This window comes from Trichomycterus rosablanca, chromosome 19 (assembly GCF_030014385.1).
Source record: "Trichomycterus rosablanca isolate fTriRos1 chromosome 19, fTriRos1.hap1, whole genome shotgun sequence".
Classification (NCBI taxonomy): domain Eukaryota; kingdom Metazoa; phylum Chordata; class Actinopteri; order Siluriformes; family Trichomycteridae; genus Trichomycterus; species Trichomycterus rosablanca.
The window spans coordinates 2,865,001-2,892,878 of record NC_086006.1 but is presented as its reverse complement, the minus strand read 5'-3'; the positions used below and the strand labels follow the sequence as shown (position 1 = coordinate 2,892,878).

At 41.1% G+C, this 27,878-nt stretch overlaps 2 protein-coding genes across 10 annotated transcripts in view; one reads left to right on the top strand and one right to left on the bottom strand.

Annotated features, from left to right (window-relative positions):
• Positions 1-472, top strand: part of rps12 (ribosomal protein S12) — a 146,504-nt gene extending 146,032 nt beyond the window's left edge. For both annotated transcript variants that reach the window (XM_063015317.1, XM_063015316.1), the window contains exon 6: positions 383-472. In XM_063015317.1, coding sequence (XP_062871387.1) covers positions 383-445 — 63 coding nt within the window. In that variant the 3' untranslated portion in view covers positions 446-472. The remainder of the gene's footprint in view (positions 1-382) is intronic.
• A 1,809-nt stretch (positions 473-2,281) lies between these two features.
• The window catches only part of eya4 (EYA transcriptional coactivator and phosphatase 4), a 45,601-nt gene continuing 20,004 nt past the window's right edge, over positions 2,282-27,878 (bottom strand). Inside the window, exons 3-20 of one of the 8 annotated variants that reach the window (XM_063014923.1) lie at positions 26,508-26,557; positions 23,936-24,054; positions 21,395-21,478; positions 20,514-20,591; positions 18,276-18,342; positions 18,042-18,184; positions 16,881-17,027; positions 16,652-16,731; positions 15,237-15,414; positions 14,717-14,853; positions 14,504-14,587; positions 9,774-9,863; positions 9,290-9,348; positions 8,407-8,567; positions 7,753-7,867; positions 7,039-7,160; positions 5,565-5,665; positions 2,282-2,866 (exon numbers count right to left, since the gene is read on the bottom strand). In XM_063014923.1, the coding sequence (XP_062870993.1) occupies positions 2,786-2,866; positions 5,565-5,665; positions 7,039-7,160; positions 7,753-7,867; positions 8,407-8,567; positions 9,290-9,348; positions 9,774-9,863; positions 14,504-14,587; positions 14,717-14,853; positions 15,237-15,414; positions 16,652-16,731; positions 16,881-17,027; positions 18,042-18,184; positions 18,276-18,342; positions 20,514-20,591; positions 21,395-21,478; positions 23,936-24,054; positions 26,508-26,557 (1,896 nt within the window). In that variant the 3' untranslated portion in view covers positions 2,282-2,785. Of the gene's footprint in view, positions 2,867-5,405; positions 5,507-5,564; positions 5,666-7,038; positions 7,161-7,752; positions 7,868-8,406; positions 8,568-9,289; positions 9,349-9,773; positions 9,864-14,503; positions 14,588-14,716; positions 14,854-15,236; positions 15,415-16,651; positions 16,732-16,880; positions 17,028-18,041; positions 18,185-18,275; positions 18,343-20,513; positions 20,592-21,394; positions 21,479-23,935; positions 24,055-26,507; positions 26,558-27,878 lie in introns of all 8 variants that reach the window. The other 7 variants (XM_063014922.1, XM_063014925.1, XM_063014924.1 and 4 more) reach the window with 7 other exon arrangements.

Here is a 27,878-nt window from a genome sequence, read left to right as displayed (position 1 = left end):
GTAGGATTGAGCAGCAAGGATATAGATTCTAAGTTTGTGCTTGTAATGTATAAAACATTTATAAGCTTTAGTAATTTAAGTGTTTAATTTCAGATCTTTATTCTTGTTTTAAATGTTCAGACATTTAAAGCATGTGTAAACTTTTTCGGTTTGTGTTATTGGAGGCTAAAGGTCTGAGTATCATTGGTCTGCTTTTGGGTTATCAAAACACCCCAAGTCTGCTTTCTTTAAGCTAGTGTTTCACCGAGCTGTACATTTATTCCAGTTCTGTACTCAATACAGGTTGTGGATTGAAAGTTATGAGTTATTATTAGTATTTTATTTTAAATGTTGGTTGTTTGACTTATCTAACACACTTTGCTCTTTGAATTTCTCTCCGCAGGATTATGGCAAGGAGTCTCAAGCCAAGGATGTCATCGAGGAGTACTTCAAGTCAAAGAAATAAGGGATCTAATAAAAGATTTTGAAGGAATTTATGTGGTGGCTCTTTATTTATTCTTTTTGTTCCCAGAGATTACTCTTCTGTCTTCAGTTTGGATATTCCTTAGGAAAACAATTAATTAAATCTTATCCAGGCTTATTTTTCCTCTATTTTTCCTCATGAAGACTTAGTAATGGGAGTTTGGCAGGTTTCACTGTGTGGGGTAAAAAAAAAAAATCAAAACAGTTGAGCATTAACACAATGCAGAGTTTACTGCCATGAATGATGCAGGTTCTGCATAGCACCACTAAAATACTGATGAGAACTTGATTACAGAATCGGGTGGCTCGATGGGTCAGTGGGTAGCACTCTTGCCTCTCAGCGAAAAGGTCCTGGGAATCGAACCCTTTTAGTTTGGAGTTTGCATGTTTTTCGTGTGTCTGTGTGGGTTTCCTCCCACAGTCCAAAGACGTGCAAGTGATGTGAACTGGAGATACAAAATTGTACATGACTGTGTTTGATAAACTTGTGAACTGATGAATCTTGTGTAACGAATAACTGCAGTTTGCAGACATCTGTCATGAATGTAAAACATGATGTTAAAATCCAAATAAATTACAGGTCTAGAAGCATGTATCTTCCCCTGCCAGGAAATGGCCTATGAGCTGTCTTGATGTTAAACCATCATTATCTAAATTGTTATTTTGGTCATTGTATGCATGAGTTTTCTTTCAAGCATGCGAAGGGTGGCTTAGCTATCCTTAACTCTGGTCTCACCAAGAAAATGTTTAAAAATATTTTAATTGCATTTTATTACTTTCTTGGGACTATAGTAACAACGAACCATATTTTTAATAAGTCTTTATCGAACAGTTGAAAAGATCACAAAAATTATGCAACTTTAATGGATTTTTCAGCTCTAGGCTTCAAATTCCTTTCAAATGTTCTCCTCGTGTCTGTGTGGGTTTCCACTGGGTGCTCCGTTTTTCTCCCACAGTCCAAAGACGTGCAAGTGAGGTGAATTGGAGATACAAAATTGTCCATGACTGACTGTTCGATATAACCTTGTGAATTAATTAACCTTGTGTAATGAGTAACTATTGTTTCCTGTCATGAATGTAACCAAAGTGTAAAACATGCTGTTAAAATCCTAATAAATAAATAACTGAGCTTCAAATTGACATATATGTTAGGAATGCTGTTTTAAGTGTTTAAGCAGACCATTAAAGGGTTAAGTGTGTCTTTCCATATGCCTTCTAAACACCCTGCCTGCTCTCTTACCTGTTAATTTAACTACCATCCGTCTAACATTCATGTTTCTGGGGTGGGTTCTAATGTTTTGGTGAATATGCTGATTGGGGTGAGGATGCTAGTTGGAGAGGAAGTCATGGATGACCACCTAGAAGTTACTTATTTTTAAAACAGCCAATAAAAGTATTCTAAGCTCTACTGTTTCATTTAGTTCTGAGTTTTTGTACTTGTTTTCTGTAGTGTTCTGTGCTTTTTTGGGGGTGCCCCATCTTAAAACTGATTATCTAAATGATACAGCGAACAGTTTATGTATGATTCACTCAAGTATTGACATCTGTATTTAGATTTTTAGTCATGTCAGTTTCCATCGATGACTTTTGATGTCTTGAACCGTAGATTTTGTAATGGCTGTGAAATTTTGAACCCAGTTTAAGCCCCCGTAACTGTTGTGCTTATTTAAAGCCGTTCTTTCAGGAAGCACAGATCCAGCCCTAATAAACTTAATTTCTACCCATGAGTTCCTCTAGACCTCACATCTTTATACAGAAGACTCATGGAATATTCAGTTTTAGTTGAAGTCTTTGTTCATCTACATACAATTTTAAAATGAACAGAAAACACACAGCACAGTTTATAAGGCACAACAAATCATTATACACATATTTCTTTGCCAAAAACTTACAAAAAACAAAATGGAAAAAAACCCACTTGTGAACACGTAGTGTCTTCCATGTTAAACGTTACTGTAAAACAATGTACACGGGTTATTCAGTAATCTATGATAGATTGTACAGCTATGTGGGTTTATAAGTGGGGAAAAGCTTCTCAGGACGCTACAGCATGAAGACGAACGTCCTCAGAATTACGTGGAACATGAAGTGAAAGCAGATTTACAGAGAATGAAACGTAGTGTGCTGATTATGTAAGACATGTTATTGTGAGCGCTTGATGAGCCCCGGACAGACTTTAGAAGTCTTTAAGACAGTGCAGAGTTCTCAGAAGCCAGAGAAATCATTAAAAAGACAACGATACACAACCTGACGGACACGAGACTGCAGTGTACTTTTCTTAAATAGTTGTACAAAAAGAGGCCTATGATACAGCGGGCGAGTGTTACAGGTACTCGAATTCCAGTGCTTGGTGAAGGGCGAGCAGGTCCGAGTGGCTAGATATCCGCCAGAACGGCATGTTGTGCTGCGGACAGACAGAAATATTGATTAAATAATGTCTGTGTGACAGAAATGCTCCACAAACCAAGCATGATGCTAGACACTGCATGACCAAATGTATGTGAACACTGGGCATTAATATTTAGATATAATAATAATCTGGCATCCAGCGGAAGTTCTACTACATTTTACATCATGACTGCAGGGATTAATTTCCATTGTGACACTAGTGAGGTTTTGCAGTCTGGGCCTGCAGTCAGTGCTTATATTCATCCATAACGTGTTGGATGGATTTAAAGTTGGAATCAAACCATTTCTCAATGAGCAGGAAGCCATTAGCATCCTAAAATAAACGGGTCACAGAAAACTGCAAAGCTGATTGATGATTCTCTGTAACGTCACTGTTTGATGTAGTTTTATTTCCTTCAGAAACTAAATCTAAATCATCCTTCATCCAACACCACTTTAAAGTTGACTTTATGCTTTCAAAACAGTCAAACTCAGGTGGCCAGTTTCCACTGCTCCATAGTCCACTAGCGGTGTGCCTTACACCACTCCAGCCAGCACTTGGCATTTTAAATGTAAATCTTAGTCTGAGCAGTTTGAGTAGGCGGCTCCTAACTAAGCTGTAGTTGCTACTACACGTTTGGTGAACTTCATGTTTTGGAAAGGTGGCATTCTCTATAACGGTGCCACCTTAAAAATCATTACGATTAATTTTATGCACCTGTTAGCACTAGCCGTGGCTACAGTAGCTCTAAACACTAATTAGACTGTGTGTCCACAAACATTTGGTTATGAAGTGCATGTCATTAAACCCCTTCAATCCATTATTCATATTATTCATGCAATTCTAAATATCATATTAAGCTGTAACAACTTAACAGACTTTTAAATAATCCTGTGTGTGTAATCTTAATAACAATAATAACAAAGCTCTAATGTCACTACAAGCCCAACACTCAGTTACAGACACAAACAGCTCACAATGTACCCACGATTAAATATCAATAAAGGGTTTCTTCAAAGGCTTTTAAGTTATTGTTTATTTGCCCCCAGATTTTAATTTGGCTGTTTTCCATGCATTAAATTACATTACATTTTACTGTATATTAAAACTAGCAGTTTGGTATAGATTTTAATTCCAATCCTTTTCACCATTAGCTGTTTGATATACTGTATGTGTATATATGCCAGTCAATGGGGTGGCTGTGTGGTGCACTTTGGTATGCAAGCCCATTACAGCTGTGATCCAGGGTGCTCAGATGTGCCGGTCGAGCATCTGCATAGACATTGCACAGCCTAGCCACTTGTTAGTGCCCTCTTAATGCCTATCTCAAGACCAGACAGAAATAGCAGGGTTGGGTCAGGAAGGACGTTCGGCGTCAAGTCAATGAATCTGTTTTTTATTCTAGATTGTAAACATTCACAAGGCATCTTTAATAATATGAAATCATCATTAATGTGCACTTTATATGTATATGGTGTATATGGTAAAATTTATACTGTACATCAAACCCTGAATGTGTTACAGCAAAGCTAACCGGGTTTATCTTAAAAGCCTTTTGCAAACCCTTTATTTCTCACAGAATACGCTGGTGAGATACAACCCCAGTTCCAAAAAGATTATCACAGCAGGTAACATGCAGATAAAAACAAGAAGTGATTTATTAACTTTTACAGCCATTTAATTGAAAACAACACAAAGAAGTCTCATCAATGTTATTGATTTTTGTAAATATATGCCAATTTTAACAAAAAACTCAAGAATTTACCTTTAAGGAGTGATCAAAGTTCCCTTTGGGGACACCCTGCAATATGGGACAGTGGTAGCCTAGTAGGTAGAGCTCTGGGTTATTAATCAAAAGGTTGAGAGTTTAAATTCGGGCTCTGCCATGCAGCCACTGTTGGGCCCTTGAGGAAGGCCTTCAACCATTTTGGCTCCAGGGGTGCTGTACAATGCCTGACCCTGTGCTCTGACCCCAGAGACCAAACAAGCTGAAGAAAGAATGTTGTTGTACTGTACACGTGTATATGTATAATGACAAATAAAGGCCTTCTTCTTATTGTTCTTATAAAATATCTTGTCTCATCTTCATGCTGTTTTCAGTTAAATACAGGTCATTTGCTCTCTGTTTTGAACTACATTTGAACCCAGTACTGAAAAATGCTGGTTAGAAACTGTAAAACACACTGTTTTGCAGAACAAAGGCATTTAATAGTGTGCTGCAGAAGTGGATGCTTAAACACAATGTCAGACTTTTCACGGGTTCCTACATCAGCTCTAGAAGAGATGCAGGCCTCGGTTCTCTATGTGAGAAAAGCTACAGGATGTTTGGCAGGTTGCAGAGATGCAGGAGGAAAAGCAAAACGCACTGTTCACCATCACCAGCATTTCAACACAAAACATGGAAACAACACAGTCCAAGCTGGCGGTGGGTCGGTCTGAGCTATATAAAGCACTGCTGGAGCACACACAGGGGGAAAAGTCCAGTTTTATGGTTTTTTTTGGGGGAAGAGGGGTCACACATTGCTTCTGGGTTACGCAGGTTGGTGGTGGTTACCTTGGTAGCTGCCTGCTCCTCTTCCACACCGTCCCCAACAACAACATACACTACCTTCCTGCCAAACCTTTGTATAATGCGCTCAAAGCAACTCTCTTTGCCTGCAATAATAAACAGGGTTAAAGGTCAGAGGTGGACGGGCGGAGGCGGTGAAATTACCTGGCTGGCCGCGTGCTCCTCATCACGCCCATCGCCAATCACTACATATGTAATGTTAGTGCCAAACCTGGACACTATGCGCTCAAAACAGCTCTCTTTACCTGCGGAGAACACGGCAGCGCCTTAAGCTCGTGCAAACAAACAGACCACTGACACACACACAAGGTTCACAGTCATGCAAGGATGAGAGACAATGTTCTTCTTATGAAGCCGTTTACATCTTTATCCTCATTAAATTAGAGGATACACTTAAGTGCCTGAAAAACTTGTACACCAGACTAATACTTGGTAGTTCCCTCACAGGAGTGTTGGACAGCAGAAATATGATGGGGCACGGACCCCACAAGCTTACACAAATATTCTGCAAGCAATGAACACCATATGTTCTGCAGAACGGACCACAGGATTTCTGTAATCCACAGTGTGTTGCATAATGTTGAGATCTGGTGACTTAGGTGGGAATGGCAAAACCCCAAACTCAGTCGAGTGTTCCTCTAACCATAATTTGGCGTCTCTAGACGTGTGTGGTGGTGCATTGGCCTGACGGTAGAGGCCAAACCCATCAGAATGAAGGCAGGACGTTCTGGAACTGGTGTAACTCAGAATGGAGGCACACACCGCTTTCACCTGTCCGAGACGTATGTAGACAAACCAGGGGTCCCACTGAATGCCTGCTACAGCAGCCGCTACAGTCCCCTGTTGTACCCGTTTATCTGGCACTTCAGTGTATATAAAAAGTGCTGATGTTCTCTTGACATGACGGCATCTAACATTTATTACATGGCAAAGTTACATTAAAACCACACCAAAACAAAATGTCATGGATAAAAGGTCAAATTAGAGTAGAATCATGCCTGAGTTACATTTTGCTCTTAAGCAATAATTGCCTTAGTAGTAACATTTCAAGGATAAATTATGAATGGATTAATTTTTTTTTAGAAAGGTCAGAAAAATGTTGTATTAATTTGCAATGACCCTTCCTTCAGTAGAACTAACATTGACCTCCCTCACTGTAGAGATTAATCATGAATCCAGTTCATTTACAATTTTGACTTTGAATAATGCAAGCAATTAAGGGTTAAGAACCTTGCTCAGGGGCCCAACAGTAGCAACGTAGCAGTGGTGGGGCTTAAACCAGCGATCTTCCGATCACCAGTCCAGTAGCTTATACCCACTGAGATACTACTGCCCCAAATCATTCAGTCAAGTTCCAGTCTCTTGATTTTAAGTGAAATGGATGGTATGCGTCAACGCTTTTATCCTGGTCAGGGTTGCGTCAGGTCCCTTTTCACCAAAAAACACTAGATGCAGGGCAGGAACACCCTCCATTCCATCACATTCAGCAAACCCCAATGCTTTTTATGCTCAATATTCAGAAACTCCCTCAGTTCCCCCTACATCATTAATACAGCAGTACATTCAGAGCTTAGCCCGTTGTGTAGAATTGTGAATGTCCTGTGTACTGGTGACTTACCTATTTTGGTAGCGCTGTAGATGTTCTCGATAGGAAAAGCAGAACCCAGGCTGTACAGCAACACTTTAGCAAGCGCTGGTATTAACTGTGTTGTGGTCACCAACACGTTAACACAGTTACTCCTGGAAAAACAAACAACCTCTGTTACACAGGGTTTCGGTAGGGGACTAGCATCATGCAAGTAAAGTTTGGCTCTTGCAAGAGTATAATGACAACATGAATAGATTTGTTCTTTGTATCTACAGTACATGTATGTATTCTTCTATACTGCAGCCAGGTGAGGTGACAAAGCAGAAAACAAGAAAACCTGCATTAATCAGCCTTATTTTACTTATTTATATACAGAAATATAATTTTTGACACTGGTGTTAAAGTGGAAATGTCTTTCGATTCACCCCACGTGCTTTACTTAGGGTACAATGTTTAGACCCTGATGAGTGATTTTGATTCTCCAAGGCTGATTCAAATCATGACTGGCTGTATTGAATCATTTACATTTTCAGCATTTAGCAGACGCTTTTATCCAAAGCGACTTACACAATGAGCTGAACACGACGAGCAATTGAGGGTTAAGGGACTTGCTCAGGGACCCAACAGTGGCAACTTGGTGGTGGCGGGGCTTGAACCGGCAACCTTCTGCTTACTAGTCCAGTACCTTAACCACTGAGCAGGTTAATTACTTTTCATTGTATTGACATGTATTGGAAGACAGACCTGGAGCTGATAATCGACAGAGACTTGAGTGCAGTGGTGAGCCAGGAGTCTGTGAGAGCCTCCACCTCGGCCCTGAGCTGAAGCCACGCGTCTCTCTTCGCCGGCCCCAAAAGCCCTAAAAATGATTTCACACATTAAAAAAAAAGAGGCTAAAAGTAAAATAGATCAATAAAAATAAGAGAAATGGGAAGGTGAGAAACGGCATCATGGTAAATGGGAGATGAAAAATGGGAACTGGAACTGGGGGAATCCAAAACTTAAATACTGGAAAACTGGATAGTGGGGAAACAAAATAAAATAATGACAATTTTGGAAATTGATAAATCAGATATTCATTCATTCTCTTCTACCACTACTTTATCCTGATCAGAGTTGCTGTGGGTCTAATTAATTCGGCAAAAGGCAGGAAACACATTCACTAAGGGCTATTTTATGCTAACTGTACACAGAAAGGACCCTGCCCATTCAGCTGGGGAATCAAACCCAGGCCCTTCTTGCTATGAGGCAACAAACAGTGCTACCCCCTTACACCACTGTGCTGCCCTGAGCTTAGCTACAGTATCGTTCTACCTTGTTTAAGCATCCTGTAAACTGGGTTCATTTTTAAATCTCGCAGGTACGGGGCTCCACCCGAGTGTTGGTAAGGAATCTTACCGCCCACGTTGTTTTTATAGGTGCAGTACAACTCTTTGACCCGTCGGTAGCGGAAGGCGAGCTTCCTCATCCAGTCCACTCCACCCCTCACGCCTGTGGCTAAGCAGAGACTGGCACTGGTCGCAGCTGCATGGAAGCCATCGGTGGCAAAACTGTAAGTACTGTTAATGATAAAAACAATCCAAGATTCACACGACATGTCATGAATACAGGCAGAAATATTTATAATCTAATACAAAATTAATATAAACAATAATATAATGTGGGATTGTGTAAGCAGATGTTTAACTGTGGACAACTGTGTTTGTGTGTGTATTTACATGTGTACATGTGGGAGGCTGTGTGTATGCATGTGTGTGTGTGCGTACATGTGGGAGTGTGTGTTTTTGTGTGTGTGTGTATGAACGTGGGAGGTTGTGTGTGTATGTGTGTTTAGATGCAAGTGTGTGTAGATGTGTGTGTGTGTGTGTCGATGTGAGTGTGTGCGTTTGTACATGTGAGAGTGTGTGTGTTTTTGAGTGTTTGTGTATGAATGTGGGAGGTTGTGTGAGCAGATGTGAGTGTGTATGTGTGTTTAGATGCGAGTGTGTGTAAGATGTGTGTGTGTGTACATGTGGGAGTGTGTGTTTTTGTTTGTGTGTATGAATGTGGGAGGTTGTGTGAGTAGATGTGAGTGTGTGTATGTGTGTGTGTGTGTTTAGATGTGAGTGTGTGTGTGTTTAGATGTGTGTGTTTACATGTGTGAGGCTGTGTGTATGCATGTGTGTGTGCGTGCATGTGGGAGGTTTTGTGTGTAGATGTGAGTGTGTATGTGAGTGTGTGTGTGTGTATGCATGTGGGAGGTTGTGTGTTTAGATGTGAGTGTGTGTGTGTGAGTGTGTACCTAAGGTCCTGTCCATTATCGTCTGACGATACATCATCAATGTGCACCTGATCACATTCCTGTAATGGACACACAACACATCTTTCTAGAGATCCACCAGGGGGCAACAAAGCATCTCTTTCTCTCACTCTCCCCACACACACACACACACACACACACACACACACACACACACACACACACACACACACTGGAGTGGTCTCATAGTAGAAGAGCTGGATGTCCAGTCAGAAAAACTTTATTAATTTGCAATAACATAATAATAAGTAATTAAGGGTTAAGGGCCTTGCTCAGGGGCCCAACAGTGGATACTTGCCAGTGGTGGGGCTTAAACCAGTGAACTTTTGAACACTAGTCCAGTACCTTATAACCACTGAGATACCACTGCCACAATGCCCCAAATCATTTAGTCAGGTACCGTTCTCTTGATGCACTCCAAACACACTTGCAGGTTTGTGATGTAAATGACGATGTAAGATTTTACCTCTAAGTCGTTGAAGAAGAGATGCGTGTCTGCAAGGTTGAAGATCATCTCCTCCATTCTCAAACCAAGTGTCACCGCCATAGGAGCGTCCTGCACAGAAACAGTGATCAGGAATTACATCAGGAACTCCTCTCTGTGTCAAGGTCGATTTTTACAAAAAAATATGCAAGAGACCCCCCCCCCATGCATATTTTAAAAGCTATTGAAATTATTAATATGCTGAATACTTTAAATGCTATTGAAGTTATAAACAAAAATCTTTTTTATTATGTAAAAAAGGGTAAAAGTGTCAGTATAAGAGTTGTAGTATGTAATGTGGGTTACACTTGATAAAATACAACTTGTTTTAGAGCAATTTGATAAATATTTTAAAAGCTATTGAAGTAATTAATATGCTGAATACTTTAAATGCTATTTAAGTTATGAATAAAGATCTGTTTTTTTTATTATGTAAAAAAGGGTAAAAATGTCAGTATAAGAGTTGCATTTTTTTTTATAAAAAAATTGAAAATGTGTGTGATATCAAAAGCTGTTATAAGTATTTGCAAACAGATCCTAGTACAACAGTGATTACTATTCTAGTGGGAAGTCCAGTTCTACTGTTATCCCGACGTGTAGGTCCATGGACCAATGGGGAGCACTTGGTTGTGTCCATCAGAGACCTTGTTGTTGTGTCCATCAGTAAAAGTAGTTATGGGCAAAGGGACAGAGGCCCCATTTTTGACTCACAGTGTGTAATCACCTCCAACATTAGGCGGCATTATTTTGGACATTAAGTAAGTAGTTCTTTACATTTCCTAGTATTTAATTACCTTCCTCCTAGTGTAAAACTCCAAACAGAAAAACAAATGCAAATACAAATGACTGTGAAATGAGAAATGTAATGAGTACGCATGATTACTTAGAGGTGTGTCTTACCCAAGAGTTAGAAATCATTGTAAAAATAACTATATTATTTGTTTATTTATCTATGTATTTTTTTTAATTTTCTATTCCCCCCCCCCCAATTCCCCCCCCCAAATCTAGTCATGTCTAATTACCCTGATTGCTTCCTCTATACTGATTTGACGCTTCACCGCCGACTGAGGACGCCTCTCAACTGATATACACCCCCTCCGGCACGTACAGTCAGTACAGACTGCATTTTTCACCTGCACGAGTCGAGTTCATACACTGACGGGCACTGTGCACGGAGGGCCACACCCCCATCAGCATTATTCCTCATTCCTGTGCAGGCGCCATCAGTCAGCCAGCAGGGGCCGCAGTTGCACCAGTTATGAGGACCTATGATCCGACTTTTTACCCTCTAACCCTGAAAAACAGCCAGTCGTTGTTCATGCTGCTGCCCAGCCCAGTCGGAAAGGCAGAGCTGAGATTCGATACGATGTATTCGAAACCCCAACTCTGGTGCGCTAGCGTACTATACAGCTGCGCCACCTGAGCGGCGTAATAACTATATTATTTTTAAAGGCAACTAGGGCTCAGTGGGTAGCACTGTCGCCTCACAGCAAGAAGGTCATGGTGGGGTCCCCAGGTCCAGGTCCTTTCTGTGTGGAGTTTGCATGTTCTCCTCCCACAGTACAAAGACGTGCAAGTGAGGTGAACTGGAGATACAAAATTGTCCATGACTGTGTTTGACATTAAAGACGTAAAGAGATGAATCTCGTGTAAGCAGTAACTACTGTTCCTGTCATGAATGTAACCAAAGTGTGTAAAACATGATGTTAAAATCCTAATAAATAAATAATAAATAAAGACTACAGAAAGTTTTGGTATTGCTGGTTGAACATTCAAACTTGCAGACTATTTAAAACATTTAAAACATCAGTCACTTTTGTGACCCCCTCGGGAACTGCTCTTAAGGAATTTTACTGTTTTTTGTGCCCCCCAACACCGGAATGAAATTTACGCCCTCGGATTTACTAAATAGTTTAGCTAGTTTACCAGCTGAGTGCAGAATCTGTACACATGTTAATGTAGGGAATGTAAACTCCACAGTATCAGTGTGTTTACGTCAGATACCAAAAATGTTCTTGTGAATTTAGTTTTTTATGGATGAAAAAAACAACCAGTAATTTATAATCCTAGTTTTAATCCTAGTTTAAAATTATCCTGCCATTTTTAACCGCGCAGACAAATCGATGTGTGTGCCGTCTCCAGCTCCGGCTCCGTCCTATACGCTACGTCTCCCACTTTAAGCAGATGATGACAGACACCCTACACTTGTTTCAACCCGACACACAGAATGGGCTAAACTCACGGAGCACACAGAGCGTGGTGGGATGCAGAGGGGAGCAGAGTGGGGGAAGAAATAAGGAAAATCGGGGAGGGGGTTACGAGAGAGAGAGAGAGAGAGAGAGAGAGAGAGAGAGAGAGAGAGAAAGATTCTCAGCTGTAAAAATCATCACATGTAGGTTGGCTGCCAGTTTGCTGACTGGCTCAAAGTGGAGAGCCAGAATAGAAAACACACACACACACACACACACACACACACCTACACATACATTCCTGACGTCTACAAATCTAATCTGTTTTGTCTGTGGTTTTAAATGCTTTATCTGAAGGTTACCTACATTAGGTCTTCATAACACATTCATAAGCACTGCATAAAGAATACATGTTAATATGTGAGGGTATTCAAATAAAAACACTTTTTTTAAATATAACGATATAAAATACAACCTTATAATTAAGACCTGCTTCACCTGAGTATGTTGTTTAAGTGATTTTAGTCCAGGGTAAATAAATAAATGTTATAAAGTGTTATAACTTATTACAACTCCAGCATGGTCGCTGGTGCCAGATGGGCTGGTTTGAGTCAGAAAGTGCTGATCTGAAAAGTTCCTGCACAACAACCTCGAACATTTACAAAGAATGATATGAAAAAGCAAAAACATCCAGTGAGTTTCAGTTCTGCCCTGTTGGAGCGAAGGTGGATCACCCAGTATTCATATGTGCATGTGTGTGTGTGTTTGTGTGTGTTTTTAGTTGGTGTGTGTGTATGCATGCTGTAGTGTGTTTAGGTGTGTATGTGTGTGTGTATGCATGTGGTAGTGTGTATAGGTGTGTATTTGTGTGTGTTTGCTTGTGGGAGTGTTTTGTGTCTATAGATGGAAGTGTGTGTGTGCATGTGGAATTTTGTGTGTATGCATGTAGACGTGTAAGTGTGTTTAGGTGTGTGTTTGTGTGTGTATGCATGTGGGAAAGTTTTTGTTTGAGTAGATGGGAGTGTGTGTGTGTTTAGGTTTGTGTTTAGATGTGAGTATATGTTGTGTGTGTGTGAGTGGGTGTGTTTTTGTGTGTGCATGTTGGAGTGTGTGTTTGTGTGTGCGTATCTGTGAGTGTATAAGTGTGAGTTTGTGTGTGTGTATGTGTTTAGATGCGAGTGTGTATTTTTTATGTGTGTGTGTGTAGATGTGTGTTGACGTGGGAGGCTGTGTGTGTGCATGTGGGGATGTGTGTTTGTGTGTGTGCATGTGGGAGTGTTTGTGTAGATGTGTGTGTATATAGATGTGAGTATATAGTGTGTGTGTATGTTTGTATGTGTGTAAATGTGAGTTTGTGTGTGTGTAGAAGTGAGATATGAGTGTGTATGTGTGTGTGTGTGTGTCTGTGTGAGTGAAAGTGAAACAGCCCATACAGTGACTCTGATGAAGTGCCTGAGACGGCCGGTGCTGCTGCTCCTGCTGCCGGTGCTGGACACAGTGGACACAGTGCGGTCAGAAATAGCCCCTCAGGCTGGGAATAGATGCAGCTGTCTCCACAGCTCTCACACAACCGGCCACAAGAAATGAGTGAAGGTGTGAAAAGAGGCCAGAACCTTTCTTACGTCCACTGAGACCCACTGTCAGAGAACTCAACAACATCACTGACCGCACCTCCACTTACGTCCAGCAGCTTCCCACCAAAACCACCAGCCACTGACCTCATAGCTGATGGCCAGCACTGCAGAGGGGCTGAAATGTGTGTGTATGTGTGCAGAGTCCTCAGGATTCTTTGTTCTTTGGCTACTCTGGTGCCTTTCCATGTTTTAAATACATGCAGAAGGTAGATTGGCTGCTTTAAATAGACATTAGATGTGAGTAAATGAATTTGTGAAAGTGTTTCCAGGTGGCTTTGGATCCACTGTGACTACAATCAGGAAAAAGATCAATCATGATTTTTTTTTAAATTCATTTGTTTTCTGTTTTACCACCAATTTATCCTGGTCAGGGTCTCAGTGGGTCAGATTCACTGGGAAAGGAAAATAGCCATGCTGTGAGAACAAGCTCACCTAGATATAGACCTTACGTGTATGTGTGTGTGTGTGTGTGTGTATTTGCTTAAGTGTGTATGCATGTGGGAGTGTTCTTGTGTGTGTAGATGTGACAGATGTAGGAAGGAAACCGGCGCACCCGAAGGAAACCCACACAGACACAGGGAGAACATGCAAACTCCACACAGAAAGGGATTGAACCCAGACCCTTCTTGCTATATCAAGAACTGATGGGAACACTGATGGATCCTAACATACATAAGACTGGTGTATATATGGAATATGTTTATGTATCATTTTATATTAGTACATATAAGGTACTGGGGGGCAGGTTTTAAGCATACATGAGTATTTGGAGGGTGTAACTCAGCCTTGGTTTGCATCCCCCCCCTTCATCTCCTAATAAAATCCTACCAATTGTGATATTTGTGCAATGACATATAGATAATATATATGTAAAGAGGGAAGAAAATACCTTTCCATATTTCTGTGCGTAGGATCCGGTGAGAAGTGAATGGAACACAATGATGGTTTCATCCAGATCCCAAACGAAGACCCTCTATAACACACACACACACACACACACACACACACACACACACACCATTCAGTTCTCAAAGTTCCTGCACAGTTCGCCTGTTAATGAACATTATTAGCTATAAGCAGAGAAGATGATGTACGTCTGTACCTCTAGATCGCTGTCAGGAGGTGGGGAGGGGTTGTTCTTCCTGCCGCGCCCCCTGGCTTTAGACCCGCCCCCGCGACATGTCCGGTCGTCCAGTTCCTTAATGGGTGTGGAAGGACTCTGCCCCGCCTCAAACTCTCCTGAAAATGTGCAACACACATCATTTACGTTGGATATTTTATTCATGTGAGTCAAGCAAGAATTAGATGAGGGCCTTAAACCCATGAACTTCTGATTGATATCACAGTATTTTAACCAGCAGCCACTGCACCATTGGATGCTGTGTCAAACTGGAGGGGATGACCCTTAAGAGCACATTAAAAGCCTTAAACATTACACCCTTGGCATAGATATCATATGGCAGTGCTAGCTCAACGGTTAAGATACTGCACTGACAATCAGAAGGTTGCTGGTCCAAGCCCCACCACCACCAAGTTGGCATTCTTGAATGCCACTGCTTGATTTAAATTCAGTCATAATTGTAAGTCGCATTGGATAATAAATATCACCAAGCCGTTCTCACCTGGGTGCATGTCGGGAGCCTGTCCTGTTATGATGGGTGTAGGATCCTGTAACTGGTAACTGGAGGTGGAACCAGTGCTGTCCAGCGTGCTGTTGGTTGTCATATAGGAGCCGTATGAGGAGGCAGAGTAATATTGTGCATACTGGTTCTGCCCGAATGCTGTATACGAGGAATAATCCTGGAGTAAACAAGCACACACACCAAACAAACACAACAAAGTCAGCACTCAGATTTATAAATTAAAGACCTCAGTTAAAATCAAACGTGTACCCCTCTCCCAAGCTGGTTTTCCCATGGTGAGAGGTAATATGAGAGAGTGAGAGTAATAAAGAGAAGAACAAAGCGTTCTGGCCTGAACACAGCGAGCATTTGATTTGAGTTTTTATGAATCCTGTGGTTTTCCTTTATCTCAGAGTGGACATCATCCACACGTGCACAACACTGTCGTCTGTTTTAGACCAGACGCCTTTAAACCTGTCGCTACGTTTGTCTCTCAGCACAGGAACGATGCAGTAAAAACGCTCAGCTACACTGCGCTCTCTTTTTAATTCCAACTCATTTCCCCATCTCTCCATCCTCAAGAGTGTTAAGATGCCTTTATATAAGACTCCAGCTACAACTTGTTTGTTTACAAAGTCACATTCATCATGGGAAAATCCTCTCTTAGTCCTCTTCTCTGGTTGTAGGTCTAATACCAAACGCTTGTAAGAGGGTAAAAGTAGTTAAACTCTCCTAAAAAAGAGCAACACACAGCATTTACGTTTGACCTTTTATCCAAGTGAGACAGAACATAATTCAAGCAAGTGTTAGATAAGGGCCTTAAACCCATGAACTTCTGATCAATAGCGCTGTATGTTAACCATTAGCCACCACTGCCCGATAGATGCTGTGTCAAACTGAAGGGAACGACCCTTAAGAGCACATTAAAAGCTTTTAATTGTTACAGCCTTGGCACAGATATCTCAGCTCAGCGGTTAAGGTACTGCACTAATAATCAGAAGGTCGCTGGTTCAAGCCCCACCACACCAAGTTGCTTGAATTAAATTCAGTCGCTTGTAAGAGTGTATAGAAGGCGACATGGTCGCAAAAAGGGTAACACTGTCACCTCAGAGCAAAAAGGGACTGAGTTTGAATCAAGCCAAGGTCCTTTCTGTGTGGAGTTTGCATGTTCTCCCTGTGCATGGGTTTCCTCCGGATGCTCCGGTTTCCTCCCACAAGTCCAAAGACGTGCAGTCAGACCAACTGGAGCTCTGAGAAACTGACCTACAATATGTGTGTGTGAATGTGTGTGTGTGTTTAAAAAGCACAAATAAAAAGTTCTAGCCTATGTAAGAGTTCGGGATGTATGCACTGCTGGAGCCATGTATACCCACCACGGCTGTATAGTTATACTTGTATATCTACGGTATCAGTACCTGTTGTGCGTTGAAGTTGGCGGGGTTGGAAACAGAGTTGTTGGTGGTGTACAGACCAGGGGAGGTCGTGAACCCGGACGCTGGTGAGACAAAAAAAGGCTGTTACAAATGTTCCTCAGCTCAAACCAGCCATGTTGGCAGGACCTGGTAATCAACTTTTCATTACTCACACATCTATCTGCAGGCTGGACTCCAGCTATTGTGCTGGTCAGATCTAGTCTGTAATTACCTGGCATCTGATAGGGCGAGTAGGCCGTCTGTCCGGGCTGGGGGGTGGTGAACCCCGGGCTGTAGCTCAGGCCTGATTGGAGGGTGGACTGAGTTTGGGCTAGGCCCCCTTCTGTCTTTATTCCTGGTAACATTACACCCAGATCTGCTGAAAACAGATTATTAACAACATATTATTAATAGTAGACAAGCAGAACAATTATAACTAGATCCAGTCGCTGATAGAAAATAATAGAGAGGTTGTGACAATCCAGGGTCACTGGAAAATGGGTGCGTGACTGTCGGTGAACTTGTCCCCAATGTGGTTCCTACATTATTTTGAGGGGATTCTAATTGTTTCAACCCCCCAAAACATGCAGAATGTGGACTGCCCCAGTGCAAGGTTGTAATCACAATATACACTGGGAGGACACACACTCCCTTAATATTCGGATTTGCTCAAAATGTCTAATATATTAATTCATTTATTGTCTGTTTTACCACTGTAAACCCCCCACCCACCCACAATATACTGATGTAAACATTATAAACAACCTCATTCCACTCTTAGCTTTGTGTAATGTTTGAATCCCTCCGTGTTCCCATCAGTTGTTGACATGGCAGAAATTTATGGACCCAGATTTAGTACCTCAAGTGTTCAATTCATGGCTGTAGCCTTACCCTAGTAAATAAATGAATGACTGTCTGCCCTGAGTTTCGGAGTGACGTTGGACTAAGTGCATCCATAGACAGGATGAAATGGTCAGTAAAAATGGACATAGTAAGGACCTGTAAAACATCCTAACAAATGCTTAAGGTCAATAATGCCTCCTGACTAAATCAGTAACATTAGCATGGGTACGATATATGGACGAAAAAATGTGGCACCCCACCATGAGCTTGTTGGACGTCCTATTGCACAACTATGGACATTGATAAGGAGTCAGCCCTCCTTTGCAGGCCATTAGGTACATAAAAACATCTTATATGTGCTGTATGTATATTTCTGACCCAGCAGATTGAGTCATATTATAGAAAACCCACAATTAACTTTATAGGTTATATCAATAGCTTTGATATTAAACCGTTTTCAAATGCCTCATTTTAAAGGTCTCAAATATAAGGAATGAATGCACATCTGTCAGCCAATAGGAAAGAAGCCAGTGAGTACTGGTAAGAGTACCGTAGGTGGAGAGGCCGTAGGGTTGCGTGGTTTGAGAGTAGGGTGTGTACACTGTGGACTGCTGCATGCTGCTGAACTGGGACTGGCCGGTGTACGGAGACATGGGCGGCGCCACGGGAGTGGACAGGATGTGAGGGTAAGGCCTGTCAATCAAACACACAAGGACGCTGAGAACACGGAACAGGAAGTCGATGCTGTGAATGTAATGAGAATAATGTGAATTTAATATCTTACTTTGATGGATAGAGAGGAGGCGAGTACTGGTGAGCCGGTCGAGGACTGAAGCCGCTGCTGGTTATAACTGCACACAGTATATCACAAATAATATCAGTTATATGTTCTCAGAGACCATCCCTGTCAGTACTGGTACCCCCCCTTTCCTTCCCCAGATGCATATGCTTTTTAATGATAGTTAACAGTCATTTCTGTTCATTTAGTAAAAGAGGAAATAAATATACATGAACTTCTCTCTCACTAGAAGACAATATGGAAAAACTGGCCCTAAACTCTTATTGTGGTTTCTCTCATTGTTCCTTCTTTTCCAGCTCTTTCTTTCTTTCCTTTTTTCTTGCCTGTTCTTGCCTATTTTTATTTATTATAGTTTATACACTGGTACCTTGTAACTCAGCGCCCCCTAAACTCAAAATCTCTGAAACTCCATGCCCTTTGTCGAGAAATCTGTACCCTTAAACTCAACGTTTCCCTTAAACTCAACGTGTTCAGTTTGTTTTTTAAAAATGTTTTTATTAAATTTCAAATTAACAATGGTCAGCGTTTGAACATGAGACGAATCTGCATTAATGTGGAATAACCATCAGATCCAGTCTGAAAGCTCCATGTGTATCTGTGTTTATGTGGATTTTCCTCCCTGTCTCACTTTTTAACTTGTGTTACAGCTCGAGGTTCTGAGAATTATTTCAATGTTTTTATATTATATTTGTGTTATTTTCAGTGTATAAGTGTCAAAAACAACCTCATTATTTTACATGAGCCTAAAATATATGCAGTTCCAAGGGACCATGAACACATTAACAGCTTTCCCAAACATCCTCATGGGAAAAAATACCTTGAAACTCATCGTCTTTTAAACTAAACGCCACTCCCAGAACCAACTGCCGTTGAGTTTCAAGGTACTGCTGTAGTTCTACTTCTTGCTTTTCCTCTAGCGCTGGTGTGGCGTAATGGTAAGATCCACACTGCTGGAAACGTGGGGGGTTTGAATCCTGGGCTGGGCTCACAAATACGAGAACAAGAACTGAGCTAACTGGGATGAGGGGCACATATCTGTGCACCTTCAGTGCCGGTCCCAAGCCCGGATAAATAAGAGTGTTGCATCGGAAAGGGCATCCAAACTGTGCCAAATGAAATATGAAGACGAATGATCTGCTGTGGCGACCCATAACAGGAGCAGCTGAAAATAATAATTTCCTTTTTATTTGTCCTTATTTTGCTTCTCATTTTAATCGAACCCAGTTCCTTTTTGCTCTGAGGTGACAGCTTTACCCTTTTTGCCACCGCGCCCCGTGCTAAACCAGGTCCAGTCTAACATATACACTCTTACAAGCAACTAAATTCAATTCAAGAAATTGAGTGGCAACTCAGTGGTGGGGCTTGAACCGGCAACCTTCTCATTTTAGTCTTTCTGTTCCTTATCTTCTTATCTTGTGTACAGATTATTATACATTACACAAACCGCTCCAGTATGTTTCTTCATCCTCACTTCATTTTCTTCCTCCATTACTAGTTTGACTAGTTGCCTTTTGGCCAATTTTTTTTATTTAGACCTGCGTTGCGCGTTTAAAGTGTTTAGAGAATGAAACTTGACAGATGAGCTCACGTGTTAGAATCGTAACGTATATCCTGTCTATATTAAGACGCTTCGTAAACCTGACACAGTTTGGTAAATGAGTTTAACTGTCACTTCCCACTGTGAGATGGATGGATTCGTAAACATTGTTAACACAACTCCTATAGGAAACAATGCAATCATCTCTCTGTCACACACACACACACACACACACACACACATTTCTTTGCTGTATTGAGACATCAGCAGGTTCTGTCAGCTGGAACTTGGGCCTCGGTTCTCTCTGCAGGGGGATGAATGCTTAGAAAAGTTGATGTGTGTGTGTGTCAGTGTGTAATACTGCTAAATACAGACACAATAACTCAGTGACAACAAAGATTAAAGCTTCATAGCTTTCAACATGTTTTAAGGGGTATTTAAGGTATTGTGTGTGTATGCGCATGTGGCCAGTTTAAGATGACCTGTGTATTGTGACATTGATGATATGATCTCTGTCCAATTTTATTGAACCTGAGTCCACTGTAGCCTCGCTTTAAATTTAATCTCTAACTGAGCTTTGCTTTCTTAGATGATGTTTCTCTGATGACCACAACTGTAAATAGTTTAATAAAGTGGACGTTTGTGTGTGTGTGTGTGTATGTGTGTGTGTGAGAGAGATATCTTACCTGACCCCGTGTAAGAATCAAGTCCTGAATCCGCTGCCGTGTTGACTGCTTCACTGCTGTTCAGAGGTTCTGTCTTTACTGAGGGGAACATGAATATTAGAATTAAATAAGATCTACTATTAAATTTCCTTTTGTTATAAAATTTATAAAGAAAAAAACATTCAAACTCAACGTGAATCATTCCACAATAAACAGGTGACGTGGTATCAGGTGAGGGTGTCATGATTAGGTTAGGATCCACCAATCAGTTAAAAATTTCTAAATGCAAGAATGTAGACACAGATTTAGGTCTTTCACCATCTACTGTACATGATATTGTGAAAAGATGTAGGAAGTCCAGAGAAGCCAAGGCTAGAAACTACTCTTAAATGTGTGTGACCTTTGAGTCCTCATATAGCACTGCATGAGAAATCATCATGTTGCCATGTTAAATAGTCAAATGGGTTTGAAAGTGCTTTGGAAAACTGTTGTGACTTAACACAGTCCGCCACTGTATCAAGAAATGCAAAGGGATAATGGGATTTTAGAGAGACACCTGATGCCATCAAGGCTACATCTTTTTCCAGGACCTCATTCTGCACATGATGTAACAGTGTGGCTTCGTAGACTAAGTGCAGGTGCTTGACTGGCCTGCCTGCAGTCCAGTTCTGCCTGCTATTAAAGTCGCATCATAAAGGAATGAAATTTAGTTTTTTATCCTCTGTTTTGTTAGCACAACTTTTATTTATGTTGCTTAATTATTCCTGGATTTGTTCCCAGTTCTATTGTAATTCTGTTAAATGCAGAACATGAATAAATGTTAACATTATAATCACAGCACACGTTAAAACACACACACACAAGGATCATAACTGTTCACAGCACACACACATGCAGTATACCGTAGTCCTTCATACTTGGGGCAGTGGGCGGAGAGCTACAGCCCAGCAGCCAATCAGCTGTGTTTAGAACGGTCATGTTCTCGCCTGAGGAACGGGGGGTGAGGTCAGTTACATCACAGACTACATCGGCCAAAAACATTTCACTAAAAACACTTAATATTCAGCAGCCCAAGCAATTTTGGGAATAATTCATACAAAAATCATTCCGCTCTGACAGTGACAACGACTACATACTTATGGATACGACTAAACATAAAAGGATTGCACAGCTGTACAGAGGACACAGCAATTGAATATCAAATAATAAATAAATGAATAAATACTTTTTTTATTTAATGTAATTTTAATAATCCACTTCATCCTGGTTAAGATTTAGGTCTTTCACCATATACCGTACATAATATTGTGAAAAGATTTAGGGAGTCCAGAGAAATCTCAGTCTGTGTAGGGTAAGGCTGGAAACTACTGTTAAATGTGTGTGACTTTCAAGCTTTCATATAGCACTGCATAAGAAACTGTCACGTTACTGTAATAAATACAGTCACATGGGTTTGAAAGTGCTTTGGAAAACTGTTGTGACAACACAGTCCGCCGCTGTTTCAAGAAATGCATAAAACGATGCCAAATTTTGTAGTAAAAACATATGCTATGGTCAGATGAGTCCAAGTAATAAATAAAAAAAAATACTATAATTTTTATTTGATTAGATTTTTATAATCCACTTTATCCTGGTTAGGATTACGGCAGGTCCAGTTTCACCGGGAAACACTGGACGCAGGGCAGGAGTACCCTAAACAGGGCGCCAATCCATCGCAAGGCTTCAGACAACTCTCCCCTGTCCAGACATCAAGTCCAGCCAATCACTTTTTATGCCAAGCTCGGCTATTACATAACCATTCCACCTAGAACCCCTACTTCCGACTAGTCCGGGCTGCTACGTGGAAAAAGTGAATACACTCGATTAGCCGTTGATTCACATACTGAGCAGCACACATTCACACCAAATTACACTCACTTGTGGGAAAGTTTACAGCAGCCAGTTAAACATGAGGTATTTTGGGAAGTACCAGGATCAAACCCAGCTCAGAGCTCAGAACCCCAATATTGTGGTTTTTATGAGTACAATCGCAAATCAGGAAAGACTTCCTCTGGACTTCTTACTGACCTTTTAGTTTTGATTTGGGGTTTGAAATTGGATTATATTTCTATAGAATGTCTTTATTTGTCATATAAACGTATACATGTGTACAGTACAATCAAATTCTTTCTTCGCATATTCCAGCTTGTTTGGAAGCTGGGGTCAGAGTGCAGCGTCAGCCATTGTTCCGAGCCGAGAGGGTTAAGGGCCTTGCACAAGGGCCCCACAGTGGCTGCATGGCGGAGCTGGGATTCAAACTCTTAACCTTTCAATTGATAATCAAAAGCTCTACCCACTAGGCTACCACTGTCTTTATTTGATTTAATGTGTGGTTATGCATGGTCACATTCTCTCCATGGCTTAAAGTACTCTTAAAAAGCAAATACTCGATCATTGTTATTCTTTAAACATCTTTAAATGTGTAGATCCTGATGTTTGTGGACTGGTGCGTGATTGAATGTTTGTGAAAGCTTAAGAAATTCCAGTTAAGTAAGATGAATTAGCTTTATTAAACTCTGGAATTGTTTCCGCCTGTGGCTCAGTGCGTGTATAAGTGTGTGTGTGTGTTCAGATTGGACCGTGTGATGATGAGGTACGCTGAGGAGAATGCTGAATATGTTGCAGTTTTGACAAAATGTGTGTCTGCTAAAATCATTAGGCGCGCTCCAATCGTAATGATTTATAGACTTCTGCTGTCTGTGTTCCTCTATTGTTTCATTAAGTCTGTACGTTAAAACCAGATGAGATCACCGCCGCCCACTCTCTCTCTCTCCCACACACACACACACAGATATATGTAGTTATACGTCCATGTCTGTTCACATAAACTTTAAAGGGTTACCAACTGCTAAATAGCCTTTGGTCATCCTAAAGAGGCACTTAACATTCTATCACATACTTCATATCACTCAGACTGGGTCAGTTAGGGTGGCCGGTTCATTAACTAGCAGGTTTTGGTATGTAAGTGGTAACCGAAGCTCCCAGGGAGAACACATACGGACACAGAAAGTACACAACTGCATTACGCATGTTTAGATCCGCTTTAACCTGCATTGCTAACTTGTGTCTTATACACTAAGATGGACTTATACACGATAAACAGATGAACCCACTGACTGATCACATTTAGACCCCCAAACTCGAGTTCAGTCATCACATTTTCTGATTTGTCAGGAGAAATCTCCAAAATCTGGAAACAGCCCCACATGGAAATGTAATATATGACATACATGCACCTATATATGTCACCTGTAAGGTGATACATTATTTTAACATACATGTATCCTATGGATATATGTAGATTTAAGTTTATACCATATATGAAATACCTATAATAAAATATGTGTGTACATACGTATATTAAATATGTATGTAGGATATAGGACAGGACAGTTGGTTCTTACCTCCTGTTCCATTGGTTGAGATGCTGTTAGTAAGAAGACTCTTATCCAGTTTAGAGCTGCCGTCATTGGTGCTGGGAACTGTGTGCTGAGTGTTGATTAATTCCTGCATCTTCAGTGATCTGCACACACACACACACACACACACACACACACACACACAAAGGCACAAATGGTCAGTTGTTAGATCAGTGGGTCAGGCCATGAATCAGTGGGTCAGGTATTGGATTAGTGGGTCAGGTACTTGATCAGTGGGTCAGATATAAGATCAGTGGGTCAGGTATTAGATCAGTGGGTCAGATATAAGATCAGTGGGTCAGATACTAGATCAGTGGGTCAGATACTAGATCAGTGGGTCAGATACTGGATCAGTAGGTCAGGTATTGGATTAGTGGGTCAGGTACTTGATCAGTGGGTCAGGTACTAGATCAGTGGGTGAGATATTAGATCAGTGGGTCAGATACTGGATCAGTGGGTCAGATTTTGGATCAGTGGGTCAGGTATTAGATCAGAGGTTCAGGTAATAGATCAATGGGTCAGGTACTAGATCAGTGGGTCAGATATTGGACTAGTGGGTCAGGTACTAGATCAGTGGGTCAGATACTTTATCAGTTGGTCAGGTGTTAGATAAGTGGGTCAGATATTAGATCAGTGGGTAAGGTAGTGGATCAGAGGGTCTGGTACTAGATCAGTAGGTCAGGTGTTAGAACAGTGGGTCAGGTACTGGGCCAGTGGGTCAGGTACTTGTTCAGTGGGTCAGGTACTGGATCAGTGGGTCAGATACTGGAAAGAGAACAATACACCTGTGTAACAACCCACTGCGGACCATCATACACACTTACATCACACAGTGGGAACATCACATGGGAAATATAAAGACCTTACAGACACTGACCATCAGCAGGCTCAAACCCAGGACCTCAGGAACCACGGCGCTGTGTCTCACCTACTCAAACAGTCGCACCACTGTGCTGCTTTCCAATAGTTACAACAAGTCCTTGTTTTTCTACTTCTGTAATTTCTCATGACTGCACCTTTGATCTCACTACATGATTTAAACAGACGTCTGCGTTCTGTCTGTCTACAGCAGAAACATCTGCACAAAGATTCAGTCACACACTGAGTGAGCCAGTTCACACACACACACACACACACACACATACACACTTAAATACATACATACACACAAATACACAGACACACACACACAGTGAGCCAGTTCACACACACACACACACACACACTTAAATACATACATACACACAAATACACAGACACACACACTGAGTGAGCCAGTTCACACACACACACACACACACACACACACTTAAATACATACATACACTTAAATACATACATACACACAAATACACAGACACACACACACAGTGAGCCAGTTAACACACACACACACACACACACACACACACACACACACACACACACACACAGAGATACACAGTCACACAGAATGAGTCAGTTAACACACACACACACATAAATATACACACACAGTAGCACACACACACAGACACACACAGTAGCACACACACGCACACGCACACACACACACACACACACACACATATATATATATATATATATATATATATATATATATATATTTATACAAACAGTCACATGGAGAAGGAAGAATGACAGACATACACAGTCACACACACAAGAGAAACACACATAGACGGTCACACACTTACACTCACAAACACACACACACACACACACAAATACACACAGTACACACAGCGAGCCAGTTCACACACACACAAGATAAACACAAAAACGGTCACTCACACACACATACACAGACACATACATACATACATACATACATACACACACAAATACACACAGTCACTCACACACACACATACACACACATAAACATACACAGTCACACACACAGTGAGCGAGTTAACACACACACACATAGACACACAGAGAATACACACACAGACACAAAGACACACACAGTCACACACAGTCACATGAAGAAACACACACAGACATAAACACACACAGGCCCAGACACAGGTACTTAAAGTATTTAAGAGAACCTGCGTCCAGTACACACCCACACAAAATGACTTAACCATCGCTCTGTGTGTGTGTGTGTCTGTGTGAGTGTGTGTGTGTGTTCTTGACTGAGATTTTGCATATTCTTGTGTCCGGTCTCCCATATCGTTCCAGAGTGTTCAAAATCAATTTACTAATTAAACTAATTAAACATTTAACAACATCTAACAACTCTAAGCAGCTGAATAATCATTTCAAAATAAAGCTAACAAACACCTACAAAGCCTTTAGCCTGGATTTCCAATGTCAACATGTCATCAACAATGGCTGTTATGAAAAACTCTGAAAGTCAAAGCAAGATTCAGAAGCAAAACCTCCGTATGAAAACGGCAGGACCTGCAGGAAGCTTTAGCTGATGATGTAGTGGTGGTGGTGCACCGTTCTACTGTTCTATGTACGCCATGCAAAAGAAACAATTACTGTGGATGTGAAGATACTGGCTGTCAGACACAGTGTGTGTATGAGTGTGTGTATGAGTTACCTGTTGTCAGAAGGGTTTTGAGTGGAGGGATCAGAGAGAGATTTCTTCACCTGCCAAGAACAAAGCAGAAAGAAAATTAGTAAATATTTTTACATTCCCTGTTTTTATCCAGTCATAAGGCTCTCATTAGAATTCCTCTGATTGACCCGGTAATTAAACACACCAGATAAATGTGTTCCTGTTCTTTTATTGGAATGAAAACGTTACTGAAATCAGTGCTGGGCGCTCGAGTGGTGCAGCAGTCTGTTACACTAGCAAACCAAACTACCCAGAAATGGCCAAGTGTGTGTGTGTGTGTGTGTGTGTGTGTGTGTGTTTGGCTGTAAGATAAAGTATAACATCCTTGTAATGGACTTATACAGCCTGGTCTAAGCCCAGTCCGCCTTGGACATTAGCCAATCATGTTTATGCAGATGCCCAACCGGCCGACAGCTCCGCTGAGATTGTTACCCCGGGTTCCCAGATCTTAGCAGCAGTAGGTTAGCGTACTTTTACCGCCGCTCCACCCACACTAATGTTGCAAAGTCAAGCCGATAGGAAATGATCCCAAACAACCTCTGGTCAAGCTCCAAAAATAACTTCCTTTTTTATTTGAAGAAAAGAGAGGGCGTGGTGCTATTTGAGTTTATCTCTTCAGTAAATTGCTGACAGTTTCAGTGGGTAGCGCTGCCGCCTAACAGAATGAAGGGCTTTGGTTCGATTCCCCAGCCTGTGTGGAGTCTGCATGTTCTCCCTGTTTGCATGTGTGTTTCCTCTGGGTAATCACCCCCACTGTGACCCTGACCAGGATAAAGCGGTGGTAAAACAGACAATGAATAAATGAATGGATTAAAATATATGCATAGAGGCACCTTCAGTTTTTAAATATTGTAGATCACTGTCAAGTTGATAACATGATTTCTGTATGTCTGTCTATCTATATATCTGTCTGTCTGTCTATGTATCTATCTGTCTGTCTATGTATCTGTCTGTCTATCTATCTGTCAGTGTGTCTGTATGTCTATGTACCCATCTATCTGTCTTACTATCTGTCTTACTATCTGTCTGTCTGTCTGTCTGTCTGACTATCTATCTATCTATCTATCTATCTATCTATCTATCTATCTATCTATCTATCTATCTATCTATCTATCTATCTATCTATCTATCTATCTATCTATCTATCTATCTATCTATCTATCTATCTATCTATCTATCTATCTATCTATCAAAATGCCTAAAACCGTTCTTGCAATTCTTTTCTCATTTCCAGTTTGATTAAAATGCCGCTGTTTGATTTGTTGATTTGTTTACACAATTTCAGATTTAGTTTGCATGTACTGAACATTTAAATCTGATTCTACAGTTTATCACACGTTCAACTAATAAAGA